This window comes from Mobula hypostoma, chromosome 3 (genome assembly GCF_963921235.1).
Source record: "Mobula hypostoma chromosome 3, sMobHyp1.1, whole genome shotgun sequence".
NCBI lineage: Eukaryota > Metazoa > Chordata > Chondrichthyes > Myliobatiformes > Myliobatidae > Mobula > Mobula hypostoma.
In genome coordinates, this window is record NC_086099.1 from 216,841,335 (window position 1) to 216,869,209 (window position 27,875).

The window sequence follows — 27,875 nt, forward strand, 5'->3', positions numbered from 1 at the left end:
TGGCGAATCTGTGGAATTTTCTGCCACAGGAAACTGCTGAGGCCAGTTCATTGGCTATATTTAAGAGGGAGTTAGATATGGCCCTTGTGGCTACGGGGGTCAGGGGGTATGGAGGGAAGGCTGGGGTGGGGTTCTGAGTTGGATGATCAGCCATGATCATAATAAATGGCGGTGCAGGCTCGAAGGGCCGAATGGCCTACTCCTGCACCTATTTTCTATGTTTCTATGAAATCGATATTAATTCCATCAGGTTGGAGACGGCCCAGACGAAATAGTGAGTCATTGCTCCCCAAACCGGAGAGTGACGTCATCCTGGAGGAAGAGGAGATCATGGACCTACATGTTGGAACAGAAATGGCAATAGTAATTCAAATGTTCAGCCACCGGGAAATTCCACTTATTGTGGATGATGCTGAGCTGCTCCACAAAGTGGTCTCCTTATCCACACTGGGTTTCAGCAAAGTAGAGGAAGCTGTTTTGGGAGCACTGGATACAGTGGATGACCCCAAAAGATTCACAGGTGAAGTGTTGCCTCACCTTGAAGGACTGTTTGGGGTCCCGAATGGAGATGAGGGAGGAGGTGACTGGACTAGTGTAACACTTGCAGGGATAAGTGCCAGGAGGAAGATTAGTGGGGAGGGACAAATGGACAAGGGAATCATGGAGGGAGTAATCCCTGTGGAAAGCGGAGCTGGGGGGAGGTAAAGATATGTTTGGTGGTAAGATCCCGTTGAAAATAGCAAAAGTTGCAGAGAATGATGTGTTGAATGCAGAGTCTCATGGAGTGGTAGGTGAGGACAAGAGGTTCTTATTAAGATTAATCTATCCCTACTGAGATGGTGGGAATACGGAATGAATGCAGATATCCTAGAAATGGAGGAGATGTGGATAAGGCCAGCATCAATGGTAGGAGGGAAACCCTGTTCTTTGACGAAGGAGGACATCTCTAAAGTCCAGGAAAGGAAAGCCTCATTCTGGGAATAAATGTGGAGACAAAGGAACTGAGAAAAGGGAGTGGGATTTTTACAGGAGATGGGGTGGCAAAAGATGTAGTCAAGACAGCTGTTGGAATTGATGGGTTTATAAAAGGTAGATCCAGAGATGGAGGCAGAGAGATTGAGAAAGGGGAGGGAGGTCAGAAATGGACCATGTGAATTTAAGGGCAGGGTGGAAGTTGGAGGCAAAGATGATGAAATTGACAAGCTCAGCACAGGTGCATGAAGAAGCACTAATGCAGTTGTCAATTTAGTGCGGAAGATATTGCTGGCCTTTTTCCAGCACCCTTCTGTATGTATGTCCTCGATGGTGAGTAAGCTGTGCTGATCATGCGTTGTGTAATTTTGATTACCCATTGTACAGCCTTCCTGTCCACTGCAGTACATCTTCTGTACCCAGCAGTGATGCAGCATGTTGGGATGCTCTCTACTGGGTATCTGTAGAAGATCATGATGTGCATAGTCCAGCTTTCTTCAGCCTCCTCAGAAAGTAGAAGCATTGGTGAACTACCTGTGTAGGATGTGTTCTGGGACCGTGAGAGGCTCTGCAAAATGTGCATTCTCAGGAGTCTGTACCTACCCCAAGATCAATCTCACATTTCCCTACCACGTAGCCCTACCATTTTTTTCGCATTCCTGTGCCCATCTAAGAGTTTCTTAAATGTCCCTAATGTGTCTGTCTCTATCACCACCCTATTACACATTCCATGCCTCTACCACTCTCGAAATAAAAAAACTTCCTCTGATATCACCTCTATACTTTCCTCCAAATACCTTAACACATCCAAATACACCTTGTATTACTCATTTCTGCCCTGGGAAAAGTCTCCGGCTATAACTCTACCTATGCCTTATATCATCTCGTACACCTCTATCAAATCACCTCTCATCCTTCTTTGTTCCAAAGAGAAAAGCCCTACCTCGCTCAACCAATCCTCATAAGACATGCTCTCTAATCCATGTAGTATCCTGGTAAATGTCCATGGCACCCTCTCTAATTGTCCACCTTGTTTTCCACCCGAGGAAAAACGTACTTGGCCAGACAGGAATCACCTTCACGAACTACTCCTGTGAATGTAGAAGGCCCAGGGACACAGGCGGTTCTCTTATCAACCCTACTCAGACGCTGTGCTCCTCATGGAGTTTAGCAGGGGATTTGCTGCAGTTTCCCTCAAGTTAAAGTGAAAATTCGTCCACTAATTGCATCAGGTCACCCTGCAAATTCATCAACCACTTTCATTTCAATGGAAGGCTGGCTTGGAGGGAGTGATGTTACATTTCAGGTAATTTATGATTTTTAATACATTGGGACAAATGTAGATTGATCTTTTTAATAGATCGGGTGGATGTGGAGAGCATGTTTCCTATGGTGGGGGTATCTAGGACTATAGGACACAGCTTCAAAATTGAGGGGCGACCCTTTAGAACAGAGGTAAGGCGGAATTTTTTTTAGCCAGAGTGTCGTAAATCTGTGGAGTGCTCTGCCACAGACTGTGGTGGAGGCCAAGTCAGTGGGTATATTTAAGGCGGAAATTGATCATTTCCTGATTGGTCAGGACATCAAAGGATATGATGAGAAGGCAGGTGTATGGGGTGGAGTGGGATCTGGGATCAGCCATGATGGAATGGCGAAGCAGACTCCATGGGCTGAATGGCCTAAATCTGCTCCTATGTCTAATGGTTTATGGGAAAACCTAAATACTTAATTCTTAATTTAAACATGTTTAATTATTTTGCACATTTTGGAACTCTAGTGTATTTTTTAACAGTTCCATATTTTAGCAAACTATTCAGTAGCCTGATTAATGTTTAATAGATTTTCTATATTTCTCAATGCTTGTGCCAAAGCCAGCGCCTTTTTCCAGCACAGAAATGGCTAATATGAAAGGACATAATTTTAAGGTGATTGGAGGAAAGTATAGAGGGGATGTCACAGGCAGGTCTTTTACACAGAGATCGATGGGTGCTTGGAATGCGATGCCAGGAATGGTGGTAGAGGCAGGTAGGTTGGAGACATTTAAGAGATTCTTAGATTGGCACATGGATGATTGAAAAATTGAAGGGCTATGCAGGAGAGAAGTGTTAGATTGATCTTAGAGTTGGTTAAAGGGTCAGCACAACATCATGGGTCGAAAGGCCTATACAACGCTGTACTGTTCTATGTTCTATGTTGTGAATGTCAGAGACGATCAGAAATATTCAAAGCTATTGATGGATTTGACAGATGGTTTTGCTTTAGTATCAGGGCTCCTACCAATGGCCTTGGGATGGGTTTCTGTGGCTTCTTTGAACCCAGTTTTTTCATGGCGTTGTAGTATTTCTTCTGCTCCTCTGTCATGAAGATGTCCTGACCACCTAAGTACAGAGAAGAGACAGACACTGTTATTTTTCTTGAAGACGCTGTCAGTTTATTCTTGGAATTACTCTACTGCAGTCCATGTAACAGGAGAACTTGCACTACCCCCATACCACCTCTGTAATGCTTGTTACACAGACGGAATCAGAAGATGGTTTGCAAGGATAGAATGCTGAGGTATTGGAGTATTTGAGCAGTATTGAGCCCTTTATCTAAGAAAAGATATGCTGGCAATGGAGAGGGTCCAGAGGAGGTTCACAAGAATGATCCCAGGAATGAAAGGGTTAAAATATGAGGAGAGCTTGATGGCTCTGGCCCCGTACTCACTGGAGTTTAGATGAATGAGGGGCATTTCATTGGAACCTACCGAATATTGAAGTGTAAGTGGAGAGGTTGTATCCTATAACAAGGGAATCTAGGACCAGAGGACACAGCCTCAGATCATTACCACAGATGGCACTGGAAGCCAAGTCATTGGGTGTATTTAAGGCAGATGTCAATGAGTTCTTGATTAATCAAAATATCAAAGGTTATGGGGAGAAGGCAGGAGAATGGGGTTGAGAGAGATAATAAATCAGCCATGATTGAATGGCAGAGCAGACTCAATGGGCCAAATGGCCTAATTCTGCTCTGATGTCTTATGGTCTTATTATTGGGAGCTGGAGCGTCTGTGGGCTTGCACTGTTCACTCGATACTGACCAACAGAGTGCAGGCTGACGGAGAAACGGTGAAGAGCCTGGCAGCCCTGCTGAGCTGTCCAGTGGTGTTTGGTTCAATGAAATCATTAATTTGTGACCACCTAGAGAAATGCTCCCTCTAATTTGTAATGACCAGTATGTACAAAAATCTTGTGCTTTGCAATTTTTTTTACCCAGTGACAACAACATGTGCACATTGAATAATTTCTTCAGTAAAAACAGTATAAATAAGCCGGTTCTAAAATCTACAGACAAATCATCGCAAACTCCACATTGTCAATTGTGTACAATTGTTAAATATACTTAACATGTCAGTGAGGTAGAGGGTGACAACCTTTCGCGTACAGTTTAAATTCCTTTGTTCACTAGTAGCAAAAGATGTGTGTCTGTGCACATACACACCTTAGATGGAACAGGTCCTGCAGCTAAAGACTGCGGATGACACCAGCAGGTTCACTGCTGCTGACTGTAAAACAACTCCTCATCGGTGTTGCTTCTGGCCGATCTTGCCTAAGCACTCACAACACTTGGAATATTGTGTTCAGTTTCGATCACCTCATCATAGGAAGAATGTGGAAACTATTGAGGGGGTGCAAAGGAGACTTACCAGGATGCTGCCTGAATTGGAGAGCATGTCTTATGGGGATAGGTTGAGTGAGCTGGGGCTTTTCGCTTTGAAGTGAAGGAGGAGGTTTGATAGAAGTTTACAAGAGGTAGGTATGTTAGGGTGTTTTAGAAACGCAGATCGATAAAAGAAAAATGCAAGGTTATGTGGGAAGGAATGGTTAGATTGATCTTGAAGTAGGTTAAGAGGTCGATAATAACATCGTGAGCTGAAGGGCCTGTACTCTCTTGTTCTGTTCTACGTTCTATGCTCTATTACTTGTGTGTTGTGCTGTAACCAGCACAGAATGTGCTCTGCAGCATATACAGGATACCCTTTCATCTACATCTCTTTCCAACAGTCAGACTTTAAGCTAAGCTATCTAGCCAACCCAAGGAAAACATAAAACCGTTCAAGTTGAGATCTAGTACTTATCTTTTTCTTCTGCTGATTGAAGTTATCAATGATGACACCGATGAAGAGGTTCAAGGTGAAGAATGAGCCGAATATGATGAATATCACGAAGTAGACATACATGTATGCGTTGGTCTCGTACTCGGGCTGCTCACCAATCTGGTCAGGGAAAAAGGTGTTAAAGGTTAGCAGGGCTTGGGGACAGAAGCAACTCAACAGTTGGTGTATTTAATATTTCAGTAATATTTGAGTAATCTTGTGTATATATTGTTCTTTATTTAAATAATTCATTATGGGTTATATGTATGAATACATAAATTGCATATGTCATCACATTATCATGCTCGCTTAAAGTAAAACACAAGGTTAGATTCATATTTCAGACTTCTGTGTCTTCCTTTGAATTAGTTTAATGTTTTGAAGTTACAAATAGGATCAGCACATTCAGATCTGAAGAGGCCCTGTCCCCTGGGCAGTCCTGCATTGACAATGCTGGTGACTTGGCATTGGCCTTGTGGTCTAAATGCTGAGTTTATACCATAAGACGATGAGACATCGAAGCATAATGAGGCCATTCGGCTCATTGAGTCTGCTCCACTATTCCATCACGGATGATTTATTTTGCGTGTATTCTCCTGCCTTCTCCCTGTAATAATTGACATCTCTACTAATCCAGAGCCTGTCAACCTCTGTTTTAAGTGTACCCAATGCCTTGGCCTCCATAGCCATTTGAGGCGATAAATTCTACAAATTCACCACCCTCTGACTACAGAAATTCCTCCTCATGTCTGTCCTAAAGGGACGTCCTTCTATTGTGAGGTTGTGCCCTCTGCGCCTAGACTCCCCTCACTATATCAAACATCCTCTCCACATCCACTCTATCTAGAACTTTCAATATTCGATAGGTTTCAATGAGATTCTCTCTCATTCTTCTAATTCCAGTGAGTACAGGCCTAGAGTCATCAAACGCTTCTCATACATTAACCCTTCCATTTTCAGGATCATTCTCGTAACCTCCTCTGGACCCTCTCTAATGCCAGCACATCCTTTCTTAGATATGGGGCTTAAAATTGCTCACAGTTCTCCAAATGTGAGCTGACCAATAGCTTATAAAGCGTCAGCATTACATTCTTGCTTTTATGTTCTAGTCCTCTTGAAATTGATGCTAACATCGCACCTGCCTTCCTTACCATTGACACAGACTGGAAATTAAACGACAGAATTCTGCACGTGAACTCTCAAATCCCTTTGCACACTCTTCGCTGATGCTGCCCCACTGTCAGAATTCATCCAGCATTTTGGTTTTGGCTTCAGATTGTAAGGATGTGGATGATTGGGAGAAGAACACACAGTACTCTTGTGGCGGCACAGTACTGTAGCGGTTAGCGTGACATTACAGTGCCAGTGATCTGAGTTCAATTCCCACTGCTGTAGGTTTCCTCCAGGTGCTCCAGTTTCCTCCCACATTCCAAAGGCGTGTGGGTTAATAGGTTACATGGCGTGGGCTTGTTGGGCTGGAAGGGGCTGTTACTATGCTGTATCTCTAAGTAATGAGAATCAGAAGAGCTTTACCAGGACATTGCTTGGAATATTAGGGAATATTTGCTACTTGGGACAGTGAAATTTTTTCTCTGGAGCATTGAAGGCTGAGAGGAGACCCACTAAAAGTAAATAAAGATTATTAGAGGTCTAGACAGAGCACATACTGTCTTCTTTCCTGGGTGGAAATGGCAATTAGCAGAGGGAAAGTTTAAAGGAGATGTGTGAGGTTACTTTTTTACACAGAGAGTGGTGGGTGTCTGGCACATGCAGTCGGGCGTGGTGGAGGAGGCAGACGTGATAATGGCATTTAAGAGGCATTTAGACAGGTCATCCAGGAAATGGACGGTTCGGACTACGTACAGGCAGGCAGAGATATGTTAAATTAGCATCACGTTTGGCTCTTGGCAGCTCACTATTTTGCTCTTACCACACTGTTTTGTGCTCTTTTTGCACTACTCACTTTCTCTCATCGTCATCGTTGTTATGTGCTGTGTCGTATCATGTAGGCGATTACGATCGAAGGATAGTGCAGGGGGTAACCTGCAAATGCTGCCACACTTGCAGCACCCATGTAGCACACCCACAAGGTACTAACCCTTTGGAACGTGGGAGGAAACTGGATCACCATCGTTATCATTATGTGCCGTATTGATATAGGCAATTATGGTCTCATGACCATGATTGTTCTTGGCAACTTTCTTCTACAGAAGTGGTTTGCCATTGCCTTCTTCTGGGCAGTGTCTTTACAAGACGGGTGACCCCAGCCATTATCAATAACCTTCAGAGATTGGCTGCCTGGCATCAGTGGTCGCATAACCAGGATTTGTGATCTGCACCAGCTGCTCGTACGACCATCCACCACCTGCTCCCATGGCTTCACATGACTCTGATTGGGGGGGGGGTTAAGCGGATGCTACACCTCGCCCAAGGGTGACCTGCAGGCTAGCGGAGTGAAGGAGCGTCTCACACCTCCTTTAGTAGAGATGTATCTCCACCCTGCCACCCAATATTTTTTCTATATTTCTTATTCTAACTTTTAGTAACTTTCAATGTATTACGCTGTATTGCTGCTGCAAAACAACAAATTTCATGAAGATGTCAGTGATAAAAAAAAACCTGATTCTGCTCTGCCTAGCACAGACATTGTGGGCCGAAAGGTCTGTTCCTTTGCTGTGCTGTTCTCTGGTTTAGCTGCAGATTAATGTGCTTCACTGACTTAGAAATAGCAGCTAATCCCTCGCTGTGACTGTGTCAAAGCTTCCCACTCAGCAAACCGCCCTGCCACAGACCACAACTGTCTTCTGATCACCTTTGAAGCTGGTGCAGAACAACACAATGACAAATTTCTTACGTTTCTTGAGTCAACGGCCGCATACATTATGTTCATCCAGCCTTTGAAGGTTGCCTGGAAAAGAGGAAAGGGTGATTAAAGAGACTTCGATTTACTTCCATTCCACCTCAGTCCTCAATCATCAGAAAACCAGACCTTCGTAAACCCTAGAAGTCGATCAGAAGTCGAGACTCGATGTCTAGAATGGGCACAGCCTCAGAATAGATCCCTTTAGAACGAAGATGAGGAGGAACTTCTGTGTTGCTCTGCTGAGCATTCTGGGTTGCAATGTTGGCGCCAGAATGTGTGGCAACACTTGCAGGCTGCCCCCAGCACAGCCTTTGGTTGTGTTGCTTGTGAACACAAATAATGCATCTCATTGTATGTTTTGATGTACAAGTGATAAATAAATGAATCTGAATCTGAGGGGAGGGGAGGGAACGTCGACTCAGACCATGAGAGGCCTGTGTCGGGCATTTTCATGCCTTACAAGGCGCAAATTGGAAGTCTGTGTGGGGCGCCACTCCTCACACAGACACTAGAGCAATGTGTGGTTAAGTGCCTTGCTCGAGGACACAAACACGCTGCCACAGCTGAGGCTCGAACTAGCGACCTTCAGATTACTAGACGAACGCCTTAACCACTTGGTCATGTGCCCGACACATCTCAATCAGAACAGGAACAAAATATACCCTTAGTAGCCATTTTATTAGGTACATCTGTACACCTGCTTCTTAATACAAATATCTAATCAGCCAATCGTGTGGTAGCAACTCAACGCAGACATGATTAAGAGGTTCAGTTGTTGTTCAGACCAAACATTAGAATAGGGAAGAAATTTGAATTTGACTGTGGAATGATTGTTGGTGCCAGATGGGATGATTTGGGTATCTCAGAAACTGCTGATCTCCTGAGATACTCATGCACAACGAGAGTGTAGAGTTTGTAGACAATGGAGGGATAAATAAATAAACACCAGTGAGTGGCAATTGGGTGACAACACCTTGTTAATGAGAGAGATCAGAGGAAAATGCCCAGACTGGTTCAAGCTGACAGAAAGGTGACAGTAACTCAAATAACCACGCATTACAACAGTGGTGTGCAGAAGAGCATCTCTGAATGCACAGCACATCTAACCTTCAAGTGGATGGGCTACAGCAGCAGAAGACCACAAATGTATACTCAGTGGCTACTTTATTGGGCACGGGAGGTAAATGATAAGGTGGCCACTGAGTGTAAGAGTGGGAGTAGGTAACCTGACCCTTCCACATGCTCAATGCAATATGACTAATCCTCTCTCAGTAATGTGTTCTTGCTCTATCCTCACGCCCATCGACGACTTCTGTGTCTAGAATTTATCCACCAAGGTCGTAAATATAGTCAGTGACTTGGGCTTCCACAGCTTTCAGTGTCAGAGGTTTACCCATCACTGAATGGGTGAAACTCCGCGTCTCAGTTCCGAATCTCTTGCCTTGTAACCTGAGATCGTGTCTCCCCTTTTGAGCTCACTTCACCCCAATCACAATTTTCAATTCCATTTTTAACTCAACAAATGGAGAACACATGGAGCTTAATTTCTCTAACTTGCTGTCATTCTCCCCGCTCACTCCTCTTATTTTCCATTCCTCATTCTGGTTCCCCTCTCAGCCCCTTTTCCTCACCTATTCATCACCTCTGGTTCCCCTCATCCTTCCTTTTCCTCGTTGGTCAAATGTCCTCCACTGCCAGATTACTTCTTCTTCAGCCCCTTCACCTCTTCCACCCATCCCCTCCCAGCTTCTTACTTCGCCGCCCCCCTTCCTTCAGCCAGCTACCTTCCCCCTCACCTGGTTTCACCTATCACCTGCCAGCTTGTACTCCTTCCTCCCTCTGCCATCTTCTTATTCTGGCTTCTTCCCCCTTCCTTTCCAGTCCCTGTGAAGGTCCTCGGCCCAAAACGCCGACAGTTTGTTCCCCTCTGTAAATGCTGCCTGACCTCTTCCAGCACTTTGAGCGTGTTGCTCAAGACTTCCAGCACCTGTTTAGCAAATAGAGCTGCCATGCTGGCATGCAGCAAGACCTAGACAATATTCTCTCCTACGCCAACAAGTGGCAAATACCATTCACATCACAGACGTGTGAGACAGTTGCTGTCTTCATTGAGAGGAAATCTAACCACCTAGTCCAGACGTTCATTGCCATCACCTCACTAAGCCCCCTACCATCCATATCCTGATAGAGCAGGGTTCCCAATCTTCTTTATGCCATGGAGCCTTACCTTTAATAGGGGTGTAATGTTGAGCTTTATAAAGCACTGGAGGCCTCACTTGGAGTATTGTGAGCAGTTTTGGGCCCCTTGTCTTAGAAAGGATGTGCTGAAACTGGAGAGGGTTCAAAGAAGGTTCACAAAAATGATTCCAGGATTAAACAGCTTGTCATACGAAGAACAACTGACGGCTCTGGGACTGTATTCAATGGAATTCATAACAATGAGGGGTGACCTAATTGAAACCCATCGAATGGTGAAAGATCTTGATAGAGTGGATTTCAAGTGGATGTTTCCTATGGTGGGAGACTCTGAGACCAGAGGACACAGCCTCAGAATAGAGGGGAGTTCTTTTAGGATGGAGATGAGGAGGAATTTCTTTAGCCAGAGAGTGGTGAATCTGTGGAATTCATTGCCACAGGTAGCTGTGGAAACCAAGTCATTAGGTATATTTAAGGCAGAGGTTGATAAGATTCTTGATTAGTCAGGGCATGAAGGGATTTGGGGGAAGGCAGGAAATTGGGGCTGAGAGGAAAAATAGATCAGGCATGATGAAATGGCAGAACAGACTCAATGGGCCAAATGGCCTAATTCTGCTCCTTTATCATATGCTCTTATGGGCTTGTGGACCTCAGGTTGGAAACCCTCATGACAGAGCACAGAACAATCCACCAAACACACATTTTCACATTGATCTTACACCAACTTTTTCTATTCTTCCAACATCCTCATTAACTCCCCCCCCCCCGTAATATCATGAAGGATCCCACCCACTCTGCTGATGGACTCTTTGTCTCATGCATATCAGGGAGAAGGCTATGTAGCATCCACACCGGGACCACCAGACATAAAAACAGTTACTTTCCCCAAGCAGTTAGAGTAATCAACACCTCCGCCCACTAACCCACTCCTCCACAACCTCAACCACCACTACTTTATCATTTCCAGTCAGAGTCACCTTGCGTACAGAGATTCCTATGCCAGTGTCACTTTCTGGACATACAATCAATCTACAGTACTGTGCAAAAGCCTCAGGCACATGTATATAGCTAGGGTGTCTAAGAATTTTACACAATACTGTAGTAATTTTATGTATTGCACTGAACTACAGCCGCAAATAAAAATTGTGTCATGTGAGTGATGATAAACCTGATTCTGATATGGGTCTCTGTTGTGGACTGAGAGTGGGGAATCATGGTTGGGAAAAGGGGAGGGGAGAGGGGAGGGAGCGAGAAGCACTAGAGATACATTCTGTAATGATCAATAAACCAAATGTATAGAATCAAATGACCTTGGCTGGTGTCTCAGGGCTGGGTGTGTCTGCACCCGCACCAACTCCTGCCCCTGGCACTCCTTCTCTGCCACCTGTCCCACACCTCTCCTGTGGTGCTCCATTTCGAATATCCTTTACTCCTGCCAGATTTACAAACTCCACATTGACAAATACAGTACTGTGCAAAAGTCTAGGGCACCCTAGCTATATAATAAGATTTTTTTGCACAGTACAGTATGTATATGAGCTATCTTAAGTATTTATATGGATTGTGTTGTTATTATTGTGTTTCTCATCTTAACGTGTTTGTTTTTGTGCTGCCTCAGATCTGGAGTTATAATTATTTCATTCTCCTTTATACTCGTGTGCTGGAAATTACATTAAATAATCTGGAATCTTGAAGCAGAATTTACAATTTACACCAGGGGAAATTGACAGCAGTCAATTAGCTTACCAAATTGCACATCGTTGGGATGTGGGGCGGCGGGGGGGGGGGACCATAGTATCACAAGTAGAACTTGCAAACTCCGCACAGCCAGCACCCAAATTCAGGATTAGACCTATGTCACTGGAGATGTGAGGTAGCAGATCTACTAAATGGGCTTCTGTACCACTCATGATGTGACGGTGGGATTTGAACTCACAATGCGGTGGTCAAATATCAAAGTTCAAAGTAAATTTATTATCAAAGTACATTTATGTCACCATATAATTCCCTGAGCTTCTTTTTCTTGCAGGCATTCACAGCAGAACAAAGAAATACAATAGAATCAGTGAAAAACTGCTCACAAAGCCTGACAAAGAACTAATGTGCAAAAGAAGACACTGTACAAATAAGCAAATGATAAATATATAGGTAAATAAATAAAACAGAGACTATGACTTGTTCTCAGTATTATTTATTTATCCACATACAGCTGAGGGGCAACCTGCTCACTCAACCCCATCCTCAGTGTGTGTGTATGTGTGTGCAAAGAAGGGAGAGGAGGGGGAGGGGGGAGAGGGAGAAAGAGAGAGAGATAAAGAGCGATAGAGGGAGGGAGAGAGAGAGAGGGAAAGAAGGAGACGGAGAGAGATAGGGAAAGAAAAAGAGAGAGAAAGGAGAGAAGGGGTAGAGAGAAAGGGAGAGGGAGAGACTGCCCGTCCTCTGGTGGGGAAATCAAGAAGAAAGTGGCCTAACCTGAATATAAAATCCGAACCAAACACAGTGGGTATTATCCTTTGATAACCTCAGTAATACAGAACATAATAGATGGACCACGCTTTGTTCTTATGTGACGTTTCTGTAATTATAACACTCGGTGTCATTGAGGGTGAGGTGTTATACAATTGTTAAAAATGGCAGATATTTTAGTTACTCTGTATTTCTCAGGGAGCTGAATGAAGTGGTGCCTGGGAGGTTAATGGTGTTAAAGGTCAGCTCAGTATATTTTCAAAGCTGATTAAATTCTGTGCTCGGCGGGTCCCAGTATCCGTCCTTTAACCCCTGTTTATTGCTGCACATTCATCTGCATGTGTAGAACACAAGTGTTTTTTATGCGGATTTCGGATGAGCGACAGATGTTTTATTATCTAAGCCCTTTGCACCAAACACAAACTATCCAGCACCCACCTCTACCTTTGGCTCCCTGTGTATCCACAGGTACTCCTGTTCCACGGGCTCTTTCCAAACAGTAGGCACATTCATAATGTCACAGAGTAACACAGCAGTGAAAAAGGCTCTTCGACCTAACGGCACGGGATAGCCTTGTGGTTGGTGCAATTGCTTCACAGCACGGGCAATCACCGATCAGGGTTCGAATCCCGACAATGTCTGTCAGATGTTTGTACATTCTCCCACTGAGTTTCCCCCACATGCTCCAGTTTCCTCCCACCTTCCAGGGACTTACAGGGATAGGTTAGTAGGTTCCCGACATGCCTTGCTGGTGTCGGAAGTGGGGCGGTACTTGCAGGCTGCCCCAGCACAATCCTTGGACTGTGTTGGTCGTAGACACAACTGACACATTTCACTGTATGTTTCAACGTTTCAATGCACACATGACAAAGTAACATTATCAGTTTGCTTTTTACTGTTTGCACAATTTGTTAGTCATTCCACACATTGAGTGCTTGATGGTCTTGTTGTGTGGGGGGTTTTCTTTAAACGGGTTCTATGGTGACTCTTTGCTTTGTGGCTGCCTGCAAGAGGACGAATCCCAAGGTTGTATACTGTATACATGCTTCGATAATAAATGTACTTTGAACTTTGATCTTTAATCTTTTTTAATTATTAAACTCATACGTCATGGCCAAGACGTCTACCTAAGTTAGTCCCACTTGCCTGCATTTGGTTCAGCTCCCTCCAAACCTTTCCCATCAAGAAACGTTGAGTGAGGGTTTCACAACCTGGGGTCTACAGACCCCTTGGTTAATGGTAAGGTTCCATGGCATAAAAAGGGTTGGGAACCCCTGCTTTAGATAAAAGATAAAGAATAGCCTTATTGTATTTCTTTATTTTCCCATAAATGTCTGCAAGAAAATGAACCCTAAGGTAGTATAGGATGACATTAACACAAGAGATTCTGCAGATGCAGGAAGTCCAGAGGAATACACTAAAATGCTGGCGGAACTAAGGAGTCAGGTGGCATCTACGGAGAGGAATAAACAGTTGACGTTTTGGGCTGTAACCCTTCATCAACATTGGAAAAGAAGAGGGAAGAAGCCAAGAATATGAAGGTGGGGGGAGTGGAAGAAGTATAAGCTGGCAGGTGATAGGTGAGGCCGGGGGAGTGGAGAGGTGGGTGGGTGGGGGAGGAGGGATAAAGTGAGAAGATGTCAGTAATGTTCCAGTCTCTACCACCATCCTTGGCAGCACTTTCTACGCAACCATCACTCTCAGTGTAACGAAAAACTACTTCTAAAATCACCCCCCCCCCCCAGTACTCCTCAATTCACCTTAAAATTAGCCATTTCTGCATTAGGAAAAAGTCTCCGGCTGTCCACTTGATCTATGTCTCTTAAGAGAGGGCAGAGATAGGGAGCAGAGACATTGTAAGGGTAAAAGACATCTTAAACATTTTAGCTATGAAGTGCAGCAACACACACAAAATGCTGGAGGAGCTCAGGAGGGAAAGAAACAGTCGATGTTTCGGGTGGACGGCTGGCTTAATCAGAAGTAATTGAATGGAACGGTGCAAGTTTGAGAAGATCAGATTTTCAGACTAAAGTGTTACAAAATAATTGTTCAAACATTCATTCCTCATCCTCATCTGTTGGGATGCAGGTAACCAGAGATGCAAAGGGACTTGGGAGTCCTAGTGCAGGGATCCCTAAAGGTTAACTTGGAAGTTGAGTTAATGGTAAGGAAGGCAAATGCAATGTTAGCATTCATTTCTAGAGAGCTAGAATACTGAGGCTTTATAATTCATTGGTCAGACCACGTTTGGAGAACTGTGAGCAGTTTTGGGCCCCATATCTAAGAAAGGATGTGCTGGCATTGGACAGGATCCAGAGGAGGTTTACAAGAATGAACCCAGGAATGAAAGGGAAAGGGTATGAGGAGTGTATTAAGGCTCTGAGCCTGCACTCATTGGCGTTTAGAAGGGGTGGGGGGGTAGTTCTCATTGAAACCTATGGAACATTAAAAGGCCTAGATAGAGTGGACGTGGAGAGGATGTTTCCTTTAGTGGGGGAGTCTAGGGCTAGAGGGCACAGACTCCCAATAGAAGGACATCCCTTTAGAACAGACATGAGGAATTTCTATAGTCAGAGGGTGGTGAATCTGTGGAATTCATTGCCACAGATGGCTGTCGAATCCAAGTCATTGGATGTAATTACATTGGAGGTTAATATGTTCTTGATTAGTCAGGGTGTCATAGGTAACGGGGAGAAGGCAGGAGAGATGGGATAATAAATCAGCCGACTTGATGGACCAAAAGGCCTAATTCTGAGATGATGCTTTCATGCCAACTTGTAAGCTTCTTCTTCCCCTTAAGTCCATCACCCCTACCAGGGCATTGGCTGCCAACAGCAGCTCCCCAGAGTCCTCTGACCTGGACCAATAGAAGTTTGATCAGCCCTGTGGCTTCCACTGTCACCACACACATCTTCTAGCTCTAGGTTTTTACGGGATGGGGTTGCTAGCTTCATGCCCAACCTTCCTCCTTTCGCAGCCTGGCTTGGGACCATCCAAGACAGAGTTCTATTTGCTGGCTATCAGAGTGTCTCCCTAGCTGACAAAGGTGGCTGTGTCAGGACTACAAAAGCCAGCTCTGTCAGACTGAACCAGCCCTGCTTGTTCTCTATTCAGTGGTGTTAATTTTACACCACCTTTTACATCTGGGTGACTGAGCATTTCAAATGCAAATTGAACACGGCGGTTCTGTGCGTCGTTAGAGTGGAAATGAAAGTCTGGTTGCTAGGAGATGCATAAATTGAAATGAATCACATCCAGTGGCAAAATGCTGCTGAGGAGACGAACATAGTGAGGGAAAGTCCAGCTGATAGCTCATCAGGACAACTGTGTAAATGTCACGTGCTGGTTAAATTCGGCCCATGATGTCTATGTACCATTTGCTACTGTATTCTAAGAGGAAAGTTGATGCAGGTCACATTTTGTTCATTCTTTTTGGGATACAGCACAGTGTTAGGCTCTTCCGGCCAAACAAGTCAGTGCCATCCAATTACGCCCCTGTGACCTATGAACCTACCAACCAGTACATCCTATCAGTGCGGAAACCCATGCCGTCATGGGGGAAATGCGTAAGCTCCTTACAAACACCGGTGGAACTGAATCCGGGTCACTGGCTGTAATAGTGTTACGCTAACTGCTACACCACCATTCATTTGATCATAGAACACAGAACAGTACAGCACACAAAACAGGCCATTCGGCCCACAATGTTGTGCCAAACCAGCTAAAAAACAAAAACACCCAGACACTCATCTCTTCTACATACATAATGTCCATATCCCTCCATCCTCCTTACATCCATGTGCCTATCTAAACGTCTCTCAAAAGCCCCTAATGTATTTGCCTCCACCACCATACCAGGCAGCGCATTCCAGGCATCCACCACTCTCTGAGTAAAAAAACTTACCCCTCACATCCCCTTTGAAATTACCTCCACCTCATCCTCAATGCATGCTCTCTGGTATTAGACATTATGTGTCGTGTCCTATGACGTGGGAAATCACGGTCTTTCCATGACCACGATTGTTCTTGGCAACTTTTTGTACAGAAGTGGTTTGCCATTGTCTTCTGGGCAGCGTCTTTACAAGACAGGTGACCCCAGCCATTATCAATAATCTTCAGAGATTGTCTGCCTGGCATCAGTGGTCTTATGATGTGCACCAGCTGCTCATCCGACCATCCGTGGCTTCACGTGACCCTGATCAGGTCGAGGGGGGGTGCTAAGCGGGTGCTACACCTCGCCCAAGGGAGGCCAGCAGACTAGTTGAGAGTCTGCTGTGTTAGTGTGCTGTCTCCTATATGAAACTTTTGAAAGGTTGCACTTTTTTAGTATTGTGTGCAGCTCTGGTAGCAGCATTAGAGTAAGGATGTGGAAGATTTAGAGAGGGTGTGGAGGAGATTGAGCAGGACACTGCATGCATTAGAAGAGATTAGACAAACTTGGCATGTTCTGTCTGGAGCAGTGGAGGCTGACGGGAGACCTGACAGAAGTTCGTAAAGCTATGACAGACATGGATAATGTATTCAGTTAAAATCCTCCTCTCAGGATAGAAATACCAGAGGGCAGACATTTAAGGTGAGGGGGGACAGGGTGAAGGAGATGTGTGGGGCAGGTTTTTTTTGGCATACAGTGTGGTGGGTTCCTGGAATGGGCTACATGGGATGGTAGGGAAGAATATATGACAGAGGCATTTAAAAGGCTTTTAGACGGGCCCATGAAAATGCAGAGAATGGGGGGATGAGAATCGGGTACAGACAGAAGGGAATTTGTTTAATTTGGAATTGCCTTCTGCCTTCTGCACAGACACTGTGGATCGAAGGGCCTGTTCCTGTGCTGTACTGGTCCATGTTCTATATTCTGTCTGTTCCATGTTCCATGTTTTCACCATTTCTACAGTGCTGCTGCTGGACCATAGACCATAAGGCCATAGGATATAGAGCAGAATTAGGCCATTTGGCCCATCGAGTCTGCTCCGCCATTCAATCATGGCTGAACCTTTTTCCCTCTCCTCAGCCCCACTCCCCAGCCGTCTCCCCCTAACCTTTGATGCCGTTGGTCCTCCAGCCTGAGGGTGATCTCCTCCTGGGCCAAGAGGAGGCCACGGACCGACATGTTGGAATGGGAATGGGAATCAAAATTAAAATGTCTGGCCACCGGAAGCTCTGACTTTGGCGGATGGAGCGGAGGTGCTTGATGAAGCGTTCCCCAATTTACGACGGGTCTCACCAATATAGAGGAGGCCACATTGGGGACACCAGACACAATAGACGACCCCGGCAGATTTGCAGGTGAAGTGTTGCCTCACCTGCAAGGACTGTCTGGGGCCCTGAATGGAGGTGAGGGAGGAGGTGAATGAGCAGGTGTAGCACTTTGGCCACTTGCAGGGAGAAGTGCTGGGAGGGAGATTAGTGGGAGATAATCTTGTTTGCTGATTGAGCACATTTGGATCTGGAGGTGGAAGGAACATGCACTGTATTAGAGCCATTGAGAACTGTGTAGAACATCCCAGTTACCTCAGGTACATTGGGTAATTAGCACAGACTCCGCTTGCTGGCATTTCTCATGTTTCACATAGCTTTCTGTAGAAATATTCACGGAAGAACAAGCAGGTGAAGACCAAGGTGGGGTCTCCCAAGTCCATCAGCAAACATCTCGACGAGTAGCATTGCCACCACCTCTACCCCGTCCTATCCCTCTGCACTTTGTGTGAGTGCAGTGTACAGCCCAGATGCATTATGGTCCATCATCAACCCAGCCCTCCCACTGACAGCGTCCACAGGAGGCGCTACCTCAAGAAAGTGGCTTCTGTCGTCAAGGATCCCCAACATCCGACTCGTGCCCTCTTCCATTAGACAGGAGGGAGAGAAGCCCAAAGTCCCAAGCAACCAAGTTTAGGGACATCTACTGTCCTGCAACCATCAGGTTCTTGAACCAACCTGCACAACCCTAACCTTACCGCAGCAACAGATTACTATGGAACACCTCTTGCAATACCAATGTTTATTGGCTTATTATTGTCAAATGTACCGAGATAGAGTGAAAGCTCCTCTTGTAAACCGTTCATACAGATCAAATCATTACCCAGTGCATTGAGGCAGAACAAGGTAAAACAATAACAATGGACTTTCATGAGGTTGGACACTTGTCTGTGTGTGTGTATGGGGGGGGGAGGGAGGAAAGGTGCATTTTTTGCTGTTGTTTTGTTGTTTGTTGTGTTCTGTGCTGTTCTACTGAGCATTGTGGGCGTGCCATGTTGCCGCTGGAATGTGTGGCGACACTTGTGGGCTGCCCCCAGCAAGTGCTTTGGTAGTGTTGGTTGTTAATGTGAACGACACATTTCACTGTATGTTTTGATGTACATGTGATAGACAAACCTGAATCTGAATCAGTGCAGAGTGTAACACTGACTTGTCACTGATTGTGATTTTCTTTCTTGTACTACTCCTTGGTTTTACAGTTTACTTTTCTCTCTTCCTTTATTGCCTTGTAGTTGTATGTGCATAACTTACTGTACATTGTGTGCTGTCTGTACCTAGGTGCCCCTGATACTGCTGCAAGTGTTTCATAGTATTTATGCACGTGACCATAAATTTGACTTGACTTGAAGCTACAGCTACACATCAGTTAGTACTTTACATTGGAGATCTCACTAAGAGATAAGTACTAGAGTAGGAACAAGATTAGAATGTTCAGTCCCTCAAACCCGACCTTTGGTATGTAATCTAATTCTCCCATCTTTTTAAATCATAAGACATAGGAGCAGAATTAGGCCATTCTGCCCAACGAGTCTTCTCCACCATTCCATCCTTGTTGATTTATTATTCCTCTCAACCCCATTCTTCTGCTTTCTCCCTGTAACCTTTGACTCCCTTGCGAATCAAGAACCTATCAACCTTCGCTTTACCCAATGACTTGCCTCCCACAGCCACCTGTGGCAAAATTCACCACCCTCTGGCTAAAAAAATTCCTCCCCGTCCCTGTTCTAAGGGGACATCTTCATATTCTGAAGCTGCGCCCTCTCCCTCACTATAGCAAACATCCTCTCCACATCTACTAGACTCTTCAATATTTGATAGGTTTCGATGAGATTCCCCCCTCATTCTTCTAAACTTCAGTAAGCCATCAAACAACCCCTCCTATGTTCCTGGGGTCATAAACAGACAGACAGTTACGAAACAAAGAACCACCATGGAACCAACCCGATCAAAGGAAAACATCAAACCCACTTCCACCCCCCACACGCAAAAAAATAGTGCAAATGGCAACCAAATAAAAACAATCAAAAACACAGAATGTAAAACACAAAAGGCATGTTTCTGAACTGAACTGTACTGAAATATGCCTCTTGTGTTTTATATTCTGTGTTTTCGATCTTTTTTTCCGTTGTCGTTTGCGTGAATTCTTTTTTTACATGTGGGGGAGGAAGGATTTGATTTTGTGTGTTGCTGGGATTTGATGTTTGATGTTTTTCTTTGATCGGGTTGGTTCCATAGTTTTGTGGCTGTCTTGAGGAAGATGAATTGTGTCTATGTATCAAAGGTCCAGGACTCAGGTTATTTTATACTACATCAGCATTTTGCACGAAACATTGGTAATTGGGTGGGGATGAGTTAGAAGTGGAGGGGGGACATATCTTAATGCCATCAAACCATCCACACTTACCACCTGCAGCAAGGCGAGGTAGCCCAAACCGACGTTGTCGAAGTTCACCTTCTCGTTATACCAGCGGACATCCGGACTGTCCATGGCTTCACACTCGGACCTGTTGTTGACCCTGTCAATGGGGAACACTTCTCCGCTGGTGAAGTTCTTGCACTTGGCAAACTTCCCTGCAAACAAGTTGACCCCCATGATGCTGAAAATGAGCCAGAAGATGAGACAGACGAAGAAAACGTTCATGATGGATGGAATGGCGCCGATGAGTGCGTTGACCACCACCTGGATTGGATTCAATGGGGAAATGGATTAGAGACTCGTGGGTTTATGCCAGGCAAGGTGAACACTCTGCCTGTGTTTACTCTGTACCCCGGTCTTACTTGGCGTGGAAGCTTTTCTTCGCAATTCCCTCCAGAAGAGTATAGAAAGAGGAAAGAACGAGACAGCTGTTTCAAGTCAGGTGGCATGCAGATGGACTTTGTAATGAATAGGGGGTTGTTGCCCAATGAGGGACACCTCATTGAAGTGGGACACCTGGGAGGTGTCATTTTTCCCATTCAAGTCTGGACTGCTGAACTGTTCCACACCCCCTTTCAGACCGGACAGTTGTGTCTTGGATTTTTGTCCCAGTTTAATAGGAGCAGGGGTGCCTTAGTTGCTTGGGGATTATAGTAGGTTACACAGGAGGTTTCCTTGCGATCCCTCCAAAGGGAACCCAACCAGCACTTCAGACCATTGCTTAAGAGTGGGGAGCCACGACTAAAAGGCCAGTGATGTGTACAGAACTTGCACCAGCACATATTATATGCAGCTGTCTCATCCACCACTTTGTAGGGGTACAGCGTAATACAGGACTGGTGACTAATTGGCAGCGTCTTCCTCTGAAGAACATCCACCACACAGGTCGATGCACTGTGACCAAACTACACAAACACATATGACTACATATGCCCGCTCGCGGTTTCAGGAACGTGCAGTTAGGGAGCTCCGCAGCAGATGGCATGCACATCCGGTTCGTTATCGCTTCTCCTGGATTCTCTGCTGAAGAACAGTGTCTGTCTGAAGATCCAATTAAGCTCTTGATAAAAGTTAAAGCAAGAGTGGTCAGGCAGAAATGGATTGTGAGAGTGATCAGCAACTATTCAAGCTGGCATTGCTCCTCTCCAGCATCTTGGTTACCTCGGAATATTGGGATGACCCAATGGAAAGAGTGTTTTAAGTATGTCCATGCTTCAAAGTCATGAGCTGAATTTTGGAACTCCCTTGTCAATGGCACTGAGAGATACTTGTGACAGGAGCAGTAATGCACCACCAAGCTTTACGGTACCACTGACCTGGGTTCAATTCCCACCGCTGCCTGCAAGGAATTTGTACTGTTGGATAACTGTTTATTTTCTGATCAGCTTTAATTCCAAGATTTCAGTTTATTTTAAGAGTACAAACAAACATAAAAATAAGAAGCAAACTAAATAAACGATGCTTGGAGGGGAATTAATGCCAAGGGGTGTATAGATAAAAGAATAAAGATGGCGCTTCTGAAAAATCTGTCACCTTTATAGATCAGATAAGAAAATTCCTTAGATAGAGATAACTAGTTAATAGGTTGCATAATTATTTAATTTTATTCTTATATGGATAAGGTATTCACAAGTATTACACAAACTTTTTTTACATATAAAACCTTTTCCATTTTTTAAATATGTATAAATCTATATATATTTATACATTCACCAGTACACGTTCATGTTTGCTCCTACCCACAGACATACATATCCAATCCCTGTGTACTTATTTACTTAATTTTATAATTTTTTCCCAAATCTGTTTCTTTACTTGTATTAATTCCACGTTTTCCAGAAATAAATCAGTGAACATTCGAACCAAGGGAGCTTACATTAACACTATTACTATGTTGATGAGGAAAGCAGTATGAACCTTTAGGAGAATCATCTAAAGTCTGCTCGCATTGAGGTTATAAATTCAATCCATTTACTCCAAATTTGATAAAATTTTTCTTTTTGAATTCTCAGAGAGTAAGTCATCTCTTCCATTTTAAATATTTCCAAAATAATTTCATGCCAATCTTCTAATGTAGGTGATGTTGGATTTAGCCACTTTCTGGAGATTGATTTCTTACTTGCTGCTAAAAGGGCCTGAAGCAGCTTTATATCTTCCTTCTGGTCAAAAAACAATACGTGCCCCAAATAGAGAGTCTCCAAACTCAGAGGTATCTGGGTCTTAAGTACCTTAACTAATGTTCTATGAATACCTTTCCAATATAAACTTAATTTAGGGCAATCCCAAAAAATATGGAAATGATTTGCCTCCTTGGAGCCGCACCTTCTCCAACACACCACGTTTGTGTCTTTATATTTTTCCTGATATGGGGTCTTGAAGTATCTTATAATATTTTTCAAACAATGTTCTCTCCAAGTCAAAGAGTTAGTCGAAGACCACTGAAAGCTGCATATTTTCCCCCAAGCCTCCTCTGAAAGTACCAACCCCGCTTCTTTTTCCCACTTCTCTTTAATATACAACGTGTTTTCATTTTTGGCATGAGAGATGGCTTTATATAATTGAGAAATAGATTTACTTGGTATTGAGCTGTAAGCCGATTTCAGAATCTTGAAAAATTCTAATTCTGCTGTTGATAAGTCTGTATATCTACAACTCTGGTTAAGGTAGTGTCATACTTAAAGGTACCTAAAAACATCATTGTGTTCTAGGCCATATTTATCCTGCGGGGATTGAAAACTTTGTAATGCACTTTTATGTGTGAATGAGAGGTGGGTTGTAAGACCTTTCTTTATCCATAGATCAAATCTTTTATCTCCTCTGCTGGGAAGGAATTCGGTATCATAAGCACACCATCTGAAAAGTTTTAACATGTTGTAGATTCCACATGAATTAACCACTTTCTGCCATACTTTTAGTGTGAGATTTAATTAGGCTGCATAATTAAAACAATTCCATCACCTGGGTAATGTGCTAATACTTAGCCAATGAAAACAGAGAAAGGTGATAAACCGTTAGTTTAGCTGCTATACCGCTTTCTGCCAGTGAGTGTGAAAAATACATGAGTTTGTTAAAAAGTACAAATCTTATAAATAAGTATTATTAAAAAACAGTGGTTTCCAACAGTACATTCTCCCCGTGACTGTGCAGGTTTCCTCTGGGCGCTCCGGCCACATTGCAAAGGTGTACAGGTTAGTCGGCTAATTGGTTGCATGGGAGTAATTAGGCTGCACAGGCTCGCTGGGCCAGCAGGGCCTGTTACCGTGCTGTATCATTCAGCGAGTGAGTGAGTAAGGGGACAGAACTGCTGGTGGGCCATGAATCATCAAGTGCTGCCTATATGTTCCCACTAAGACCAACGACGTTAAAAGGCAAGTGAATCTCAGTGATCTGTCCGCCTGGGGAATGGTGACCCCCCCACCCGAGAGCACTCTCACATGCCATCTGCTCCAGTAAGTACACCATCAATGGACAGTAATAGTGAGGGTAATATTGGTCAGTGCTCACCCCCATACTAATGCTGACACTGGTACATGTGCATACTGCAGACTATCACACAGCAACCGCATGCCAGTATCTAACACCTACAGCTGTTCTGGGTTGAGACCATACTGCGAGATCTCAGTAACAGACTGGGTGATAACGTGCTCCATTCAGGCAGCCGCTACTGGCACCAGACAGCACGGTTTTAACCAGCAGATGCTTTCTGTTACTGACCCGAGGTGCTAGTCAACGGACTCCATCTCACCGTCATACTCAGATACCATTTCCCATCCTACAATGTCTATGAAGGCAGCTAGATCACAACACACACACACACACACAGAACTATAGAGCTACGTCATACCAGATGCGCTAATAGTCAGCTTCTGTCGATAGTGCACTGTATGTATCAACGGACTATTGAGATGCACAGATTTGTATTTCAGAGAATGATCTTAAGGCACAATTACTGTCAGGCACAATGGTGATTGTATTGAACCTGCATTTACTGCAACATATCATTTTCCTGCTGAAGGTTAAGACTCTGAGAATCTGTAAGTTGAGGAATCAGAATGATTCCAGAAATGAAAGGGTTAGCATATGAGGAGCATTTGATGAATCAGGGCTTGTACTCACTAGAGTTCTGAAGAATGAGGAGGGATCTCATTGAAACCTACCAAATATTGAAAGGCCTAGATTAGAGTGGGCATGGAAAAGATGTTTCCCATTGTGGGAAGAGTCCAGGACAACAGGGCACAGCCTCAAATTAGAAGGACATCCATTTATAACAGAGATGAGGAGGAATTTCTTTAGCCAGAGGGTGAATCTGTGAAATTTATTGCCACAGATGGCCATGGAGGCCAAGTCCTTGGGAATATTTAAAGGGGAGGTTGATAGGATCTTGGCTAGTTAGGGCAGCAAAAGGTTATGAGGAGAAGGCAAGAGAATGGGGTTGAGAGAGGAAACAAATCAGCCATGATTAAACGGTGAAGCAGACTTAATGGGCTGAATGGCCTAATTCTGCTCCTCGCTCTTATGGTTGCCAAGTAAATTAGGTATGTTCATAAAAGGTCAGGAAATGCAGAGATACAGACTACGTGGTTTGGAGCAAGACACAAAACGCTGGAGGAACTCAGTAGATCAGGCAGAATCTATGATACCACAGGTGCTACCTGACCTGTTGAGTTCTCCAGCCCTTCTCTGGATTTTCAGCATCTTGTGTGTCCTGGGATTAGTTTGGATTGACACCACGGTTGGTACAGACATTGTGGGCCGAAAGGCCTCTTGCTGTGCAATGTCAAAAGAGCCTGCAGCTTTCCTGAATTCATCAGCAGTGCATGTACCATGTGATCCAGAGAGCCTTCTGACTCTTCTCCATCACTTCCCAGTCAGCCTCGTTGTGTTGCTTCGTCTGTTTTGCTGCAAAGCACCCTGGCCATTCTCTGTTCTGCTATTAGCCTCACAACTCCATGATTGCTGTCAAAAGCTCATCTCAAAACAGTTTCTTAATTTTAATTTTAATTTGCTGTGTCTTAGCGTGTCTGTCATTAATTAATCCGATGGATAATACCAGTGAAATCTTCAAGGAAATTTCTACAAAACTTTAGGTTAACCTTGTGGATTAAACTGATTGGCATAACATGACCATAAGCACATGTTCCATTTAGAGTGTCTCAGAAATACGGTAAATTGCTTCCTTTTAAATTGCCTGTCCATACTTTGTGATATCTTCTAACGCATCTTGAATTATATTAGAGTTTAAGCGTTGGTTTAGTCTCCTGTGGTTATTTGGTGATGAATAGCTGTTGGATTTGAACTGATGCTGGGAGCAAAACATTATAAAGGATGTCCCTTTGCAGCATGCTTTAGGATTTAATGTTCTGGGGCACCATTTAACTGGCTTTTATGGAGAGAGAAGAAAAGTCATTTAGGCAGACAGCACGCCTGCATTTATTAGTCGAGGTATTGAATTCAAAAATCAGGAAGTTATGTTGCATCTGGGGTTTTGCATACAGTTCTGGTCTCTGCATTATAGGAAGGATGTTGAGGCTTTGGGGACAGTGCAGAAGAAGTTTAGCAGGATGCTGCCTGGTTCAGAGGGCGTGAGCTGCAATAAGAGTTTGGACAAACCTGGGTGATTTTCTCTAGAGTGGCAGAAGCTGAGGCTGAGGGTGAATCTGATGGAGGTTTATAAGATTATGAGAGGCATAGATAGAGTAGACAGACAGTACCTTCTTCCCTGGGTTGAAATGTCTAATTTCAGAGGGCATGCATTTAAGATGAGAGGGGGTAATTTCAGAGGAGATGTGAGGGGCACATTTCTACACAGTGGTGCGTTCCTGGAATGCACTTCCTAGGGTGCTGGTAGAGGCAGAAACATTAAAGACTTTTATGGGGTGTTTAGATAGGCACAGGAATGTGAGGGATATGGACATTGTGTAGGCAGAAGGGATTAGTTTAGTTGGCTATTTGATTACTCATTGAATTGTTTTGTCTGGAACACACTGCGAGGGATGGTGGTAGAGGCTGATACCATTGGGATATTTAAGAAGCTCTTAGATAAGCACATGGATGTAAGAAAAATGAAGAGTTATGGATCGTGTAGGAGGGAAGAGTTAGATTAATCTTGGAGTACCTTTATAGACATTACTGTGCAAAAGTATTAGCAGGGACATGTAAAAAAATTCTGTAAAGCAAGATACTTTCAAAACTCATGAAAAAGTTCTAGATATCAAAAATTACTACAAAGAGCGGTAAACAGTAAAAAAAATAAATCAAATCAATATTTGGTGTGACCACTCTTTGCCTTTAAAACTGCATCAGTTCTCTTAGGTACACTGTCGAGCAGTTTAATGAGAAAATTGGCTGGTAGGTTGCTCCAAGCATCGTGGAGAACTTGCCATAGTTTGCAGACTTTGACTGTCTCACTTGCTTCTCTCTCAGGGTAATTCCAGACAGCCTCAGTGATGTTGAGATCAGGGCTCTGTGGAGGCCATACTATCTGAAATCATATAAAAAACTCTTGGGTGCCTAAGACTTGTGCACAGTACTGTTGGTTGGTACAGCATCATGGGCCAAAAGGCCCCTACTGTGCCTCACTGATTCATTTTTTTCTAAGAAAAGAAGATTTGTACCTTCTAATTTATTTTGAAGGTTGCTTTGAAAAACAAGACATCCTGGCCAGGGATCTCCACAGGAAGGAGGGCAGTGTACCAGGTTTACAAAGAAGATGGCTTTACATAGTGTGGGCATCCTGCTTACATTTACATTTGTCAGGAGTCAATGAACCAGCCGCAAGCCCCATCAAGGCCAAAGACTTCAGTGAAGCAGTGTGATTTTTATAGAATATCAATGCTGGAAACACACAGCTGGTCTCTGGAGACAGAAACACTGAGTTAGCACTTAAAGTCGAAGACTTTTTGTCAGAACATCTTTGGTATGGAAGCGTTATCTCTGGTTTCTCTCTTCACAGATGCTGCCTGCCCTGCTGAGTCAGAGACATTGTGCAGCAGGGGAAACAGGTCATGCTGACCTGACCGGTGGGCTCTCTTCCATATTACTCCCAGGTCCCAGCATTGGGTCTAAGGCCGTCTATATCTGCATGTTCCAAGTGCTCATCTGAAGTTCCGTCAGTGACTGCTTCTCCCACTCTCTCGGGCAGTGCTTTCCTGGTTTTCACCCTCTCTAGTTTTCTGTATTGCTGATGTGGGGTAAGATACCCTCCAGTCTGCCCTCATGATATACCCCCACCCCAACATCCTCTGCTAAATGGAAAATAGACTCGGCCTCTCCAGTCTCTCCTGGTAATAGACCCCCCCACCCTCCTCAGCTGTGGAAAATAGACTGAGCCTCTGCAGTGTCTCCTCATAATATACCCCTCCCACCCCGACCTCCTATGCTAAGTGGCAAACAGACCGAGCCTCTCCAGTCTCTCTTCCTGTAGAACTGCTCCATCACCAGGTAACGTCCTGGTGAATCTCCTCAAAAGTCAAAGTACATTTATTATCATAGTACGTCATCTGTCACCATAAACTACCTTGAAATTCTTTTTATTTTGCAGGCATTCACAGGAAAACGGAATTTATGAAACA

The 27,875-nt window shown here is 44.2% G+C and overlaps 1 protein-coding gene across 3 annotated transcripts in view; it reads right to left on the minus strand.

Annotated features, from left to right (window-relative positions):
* The window catches only part of scn5lab (sodium channel, voltage gated, type V-like, alpha b), a 489,515-nt gene that overhangs the window by 25,781 nt on the left and 435,859 nt on the right, over positions 1-27,875 (minus strand). For all 3 annotated transcript variants that reach the window (XM_063044491.1, XM_063044492.1, XM_063044490.1), the window contains 4 exons: positions 20,293-20,568; positions 7,962-8,015; positions 5,090-5,227; positions 3,250-3,354 (listed from right to left, as the gene is read on the minus strand). In XM_063044491.1, the coding sequence (XP_062900561.1) occupies positions 3,250-3,354; positions 5,090-5,227; positions 7,962-8,015; positions 20,293-20,568 (573 nt within the window). The remainder of the gene's footprint in view (positions 1-3,249; positions 3,355-5,089; positions 5,228-7,961; positions 8,016-20,292; positions 20,569-27,875) is intronic.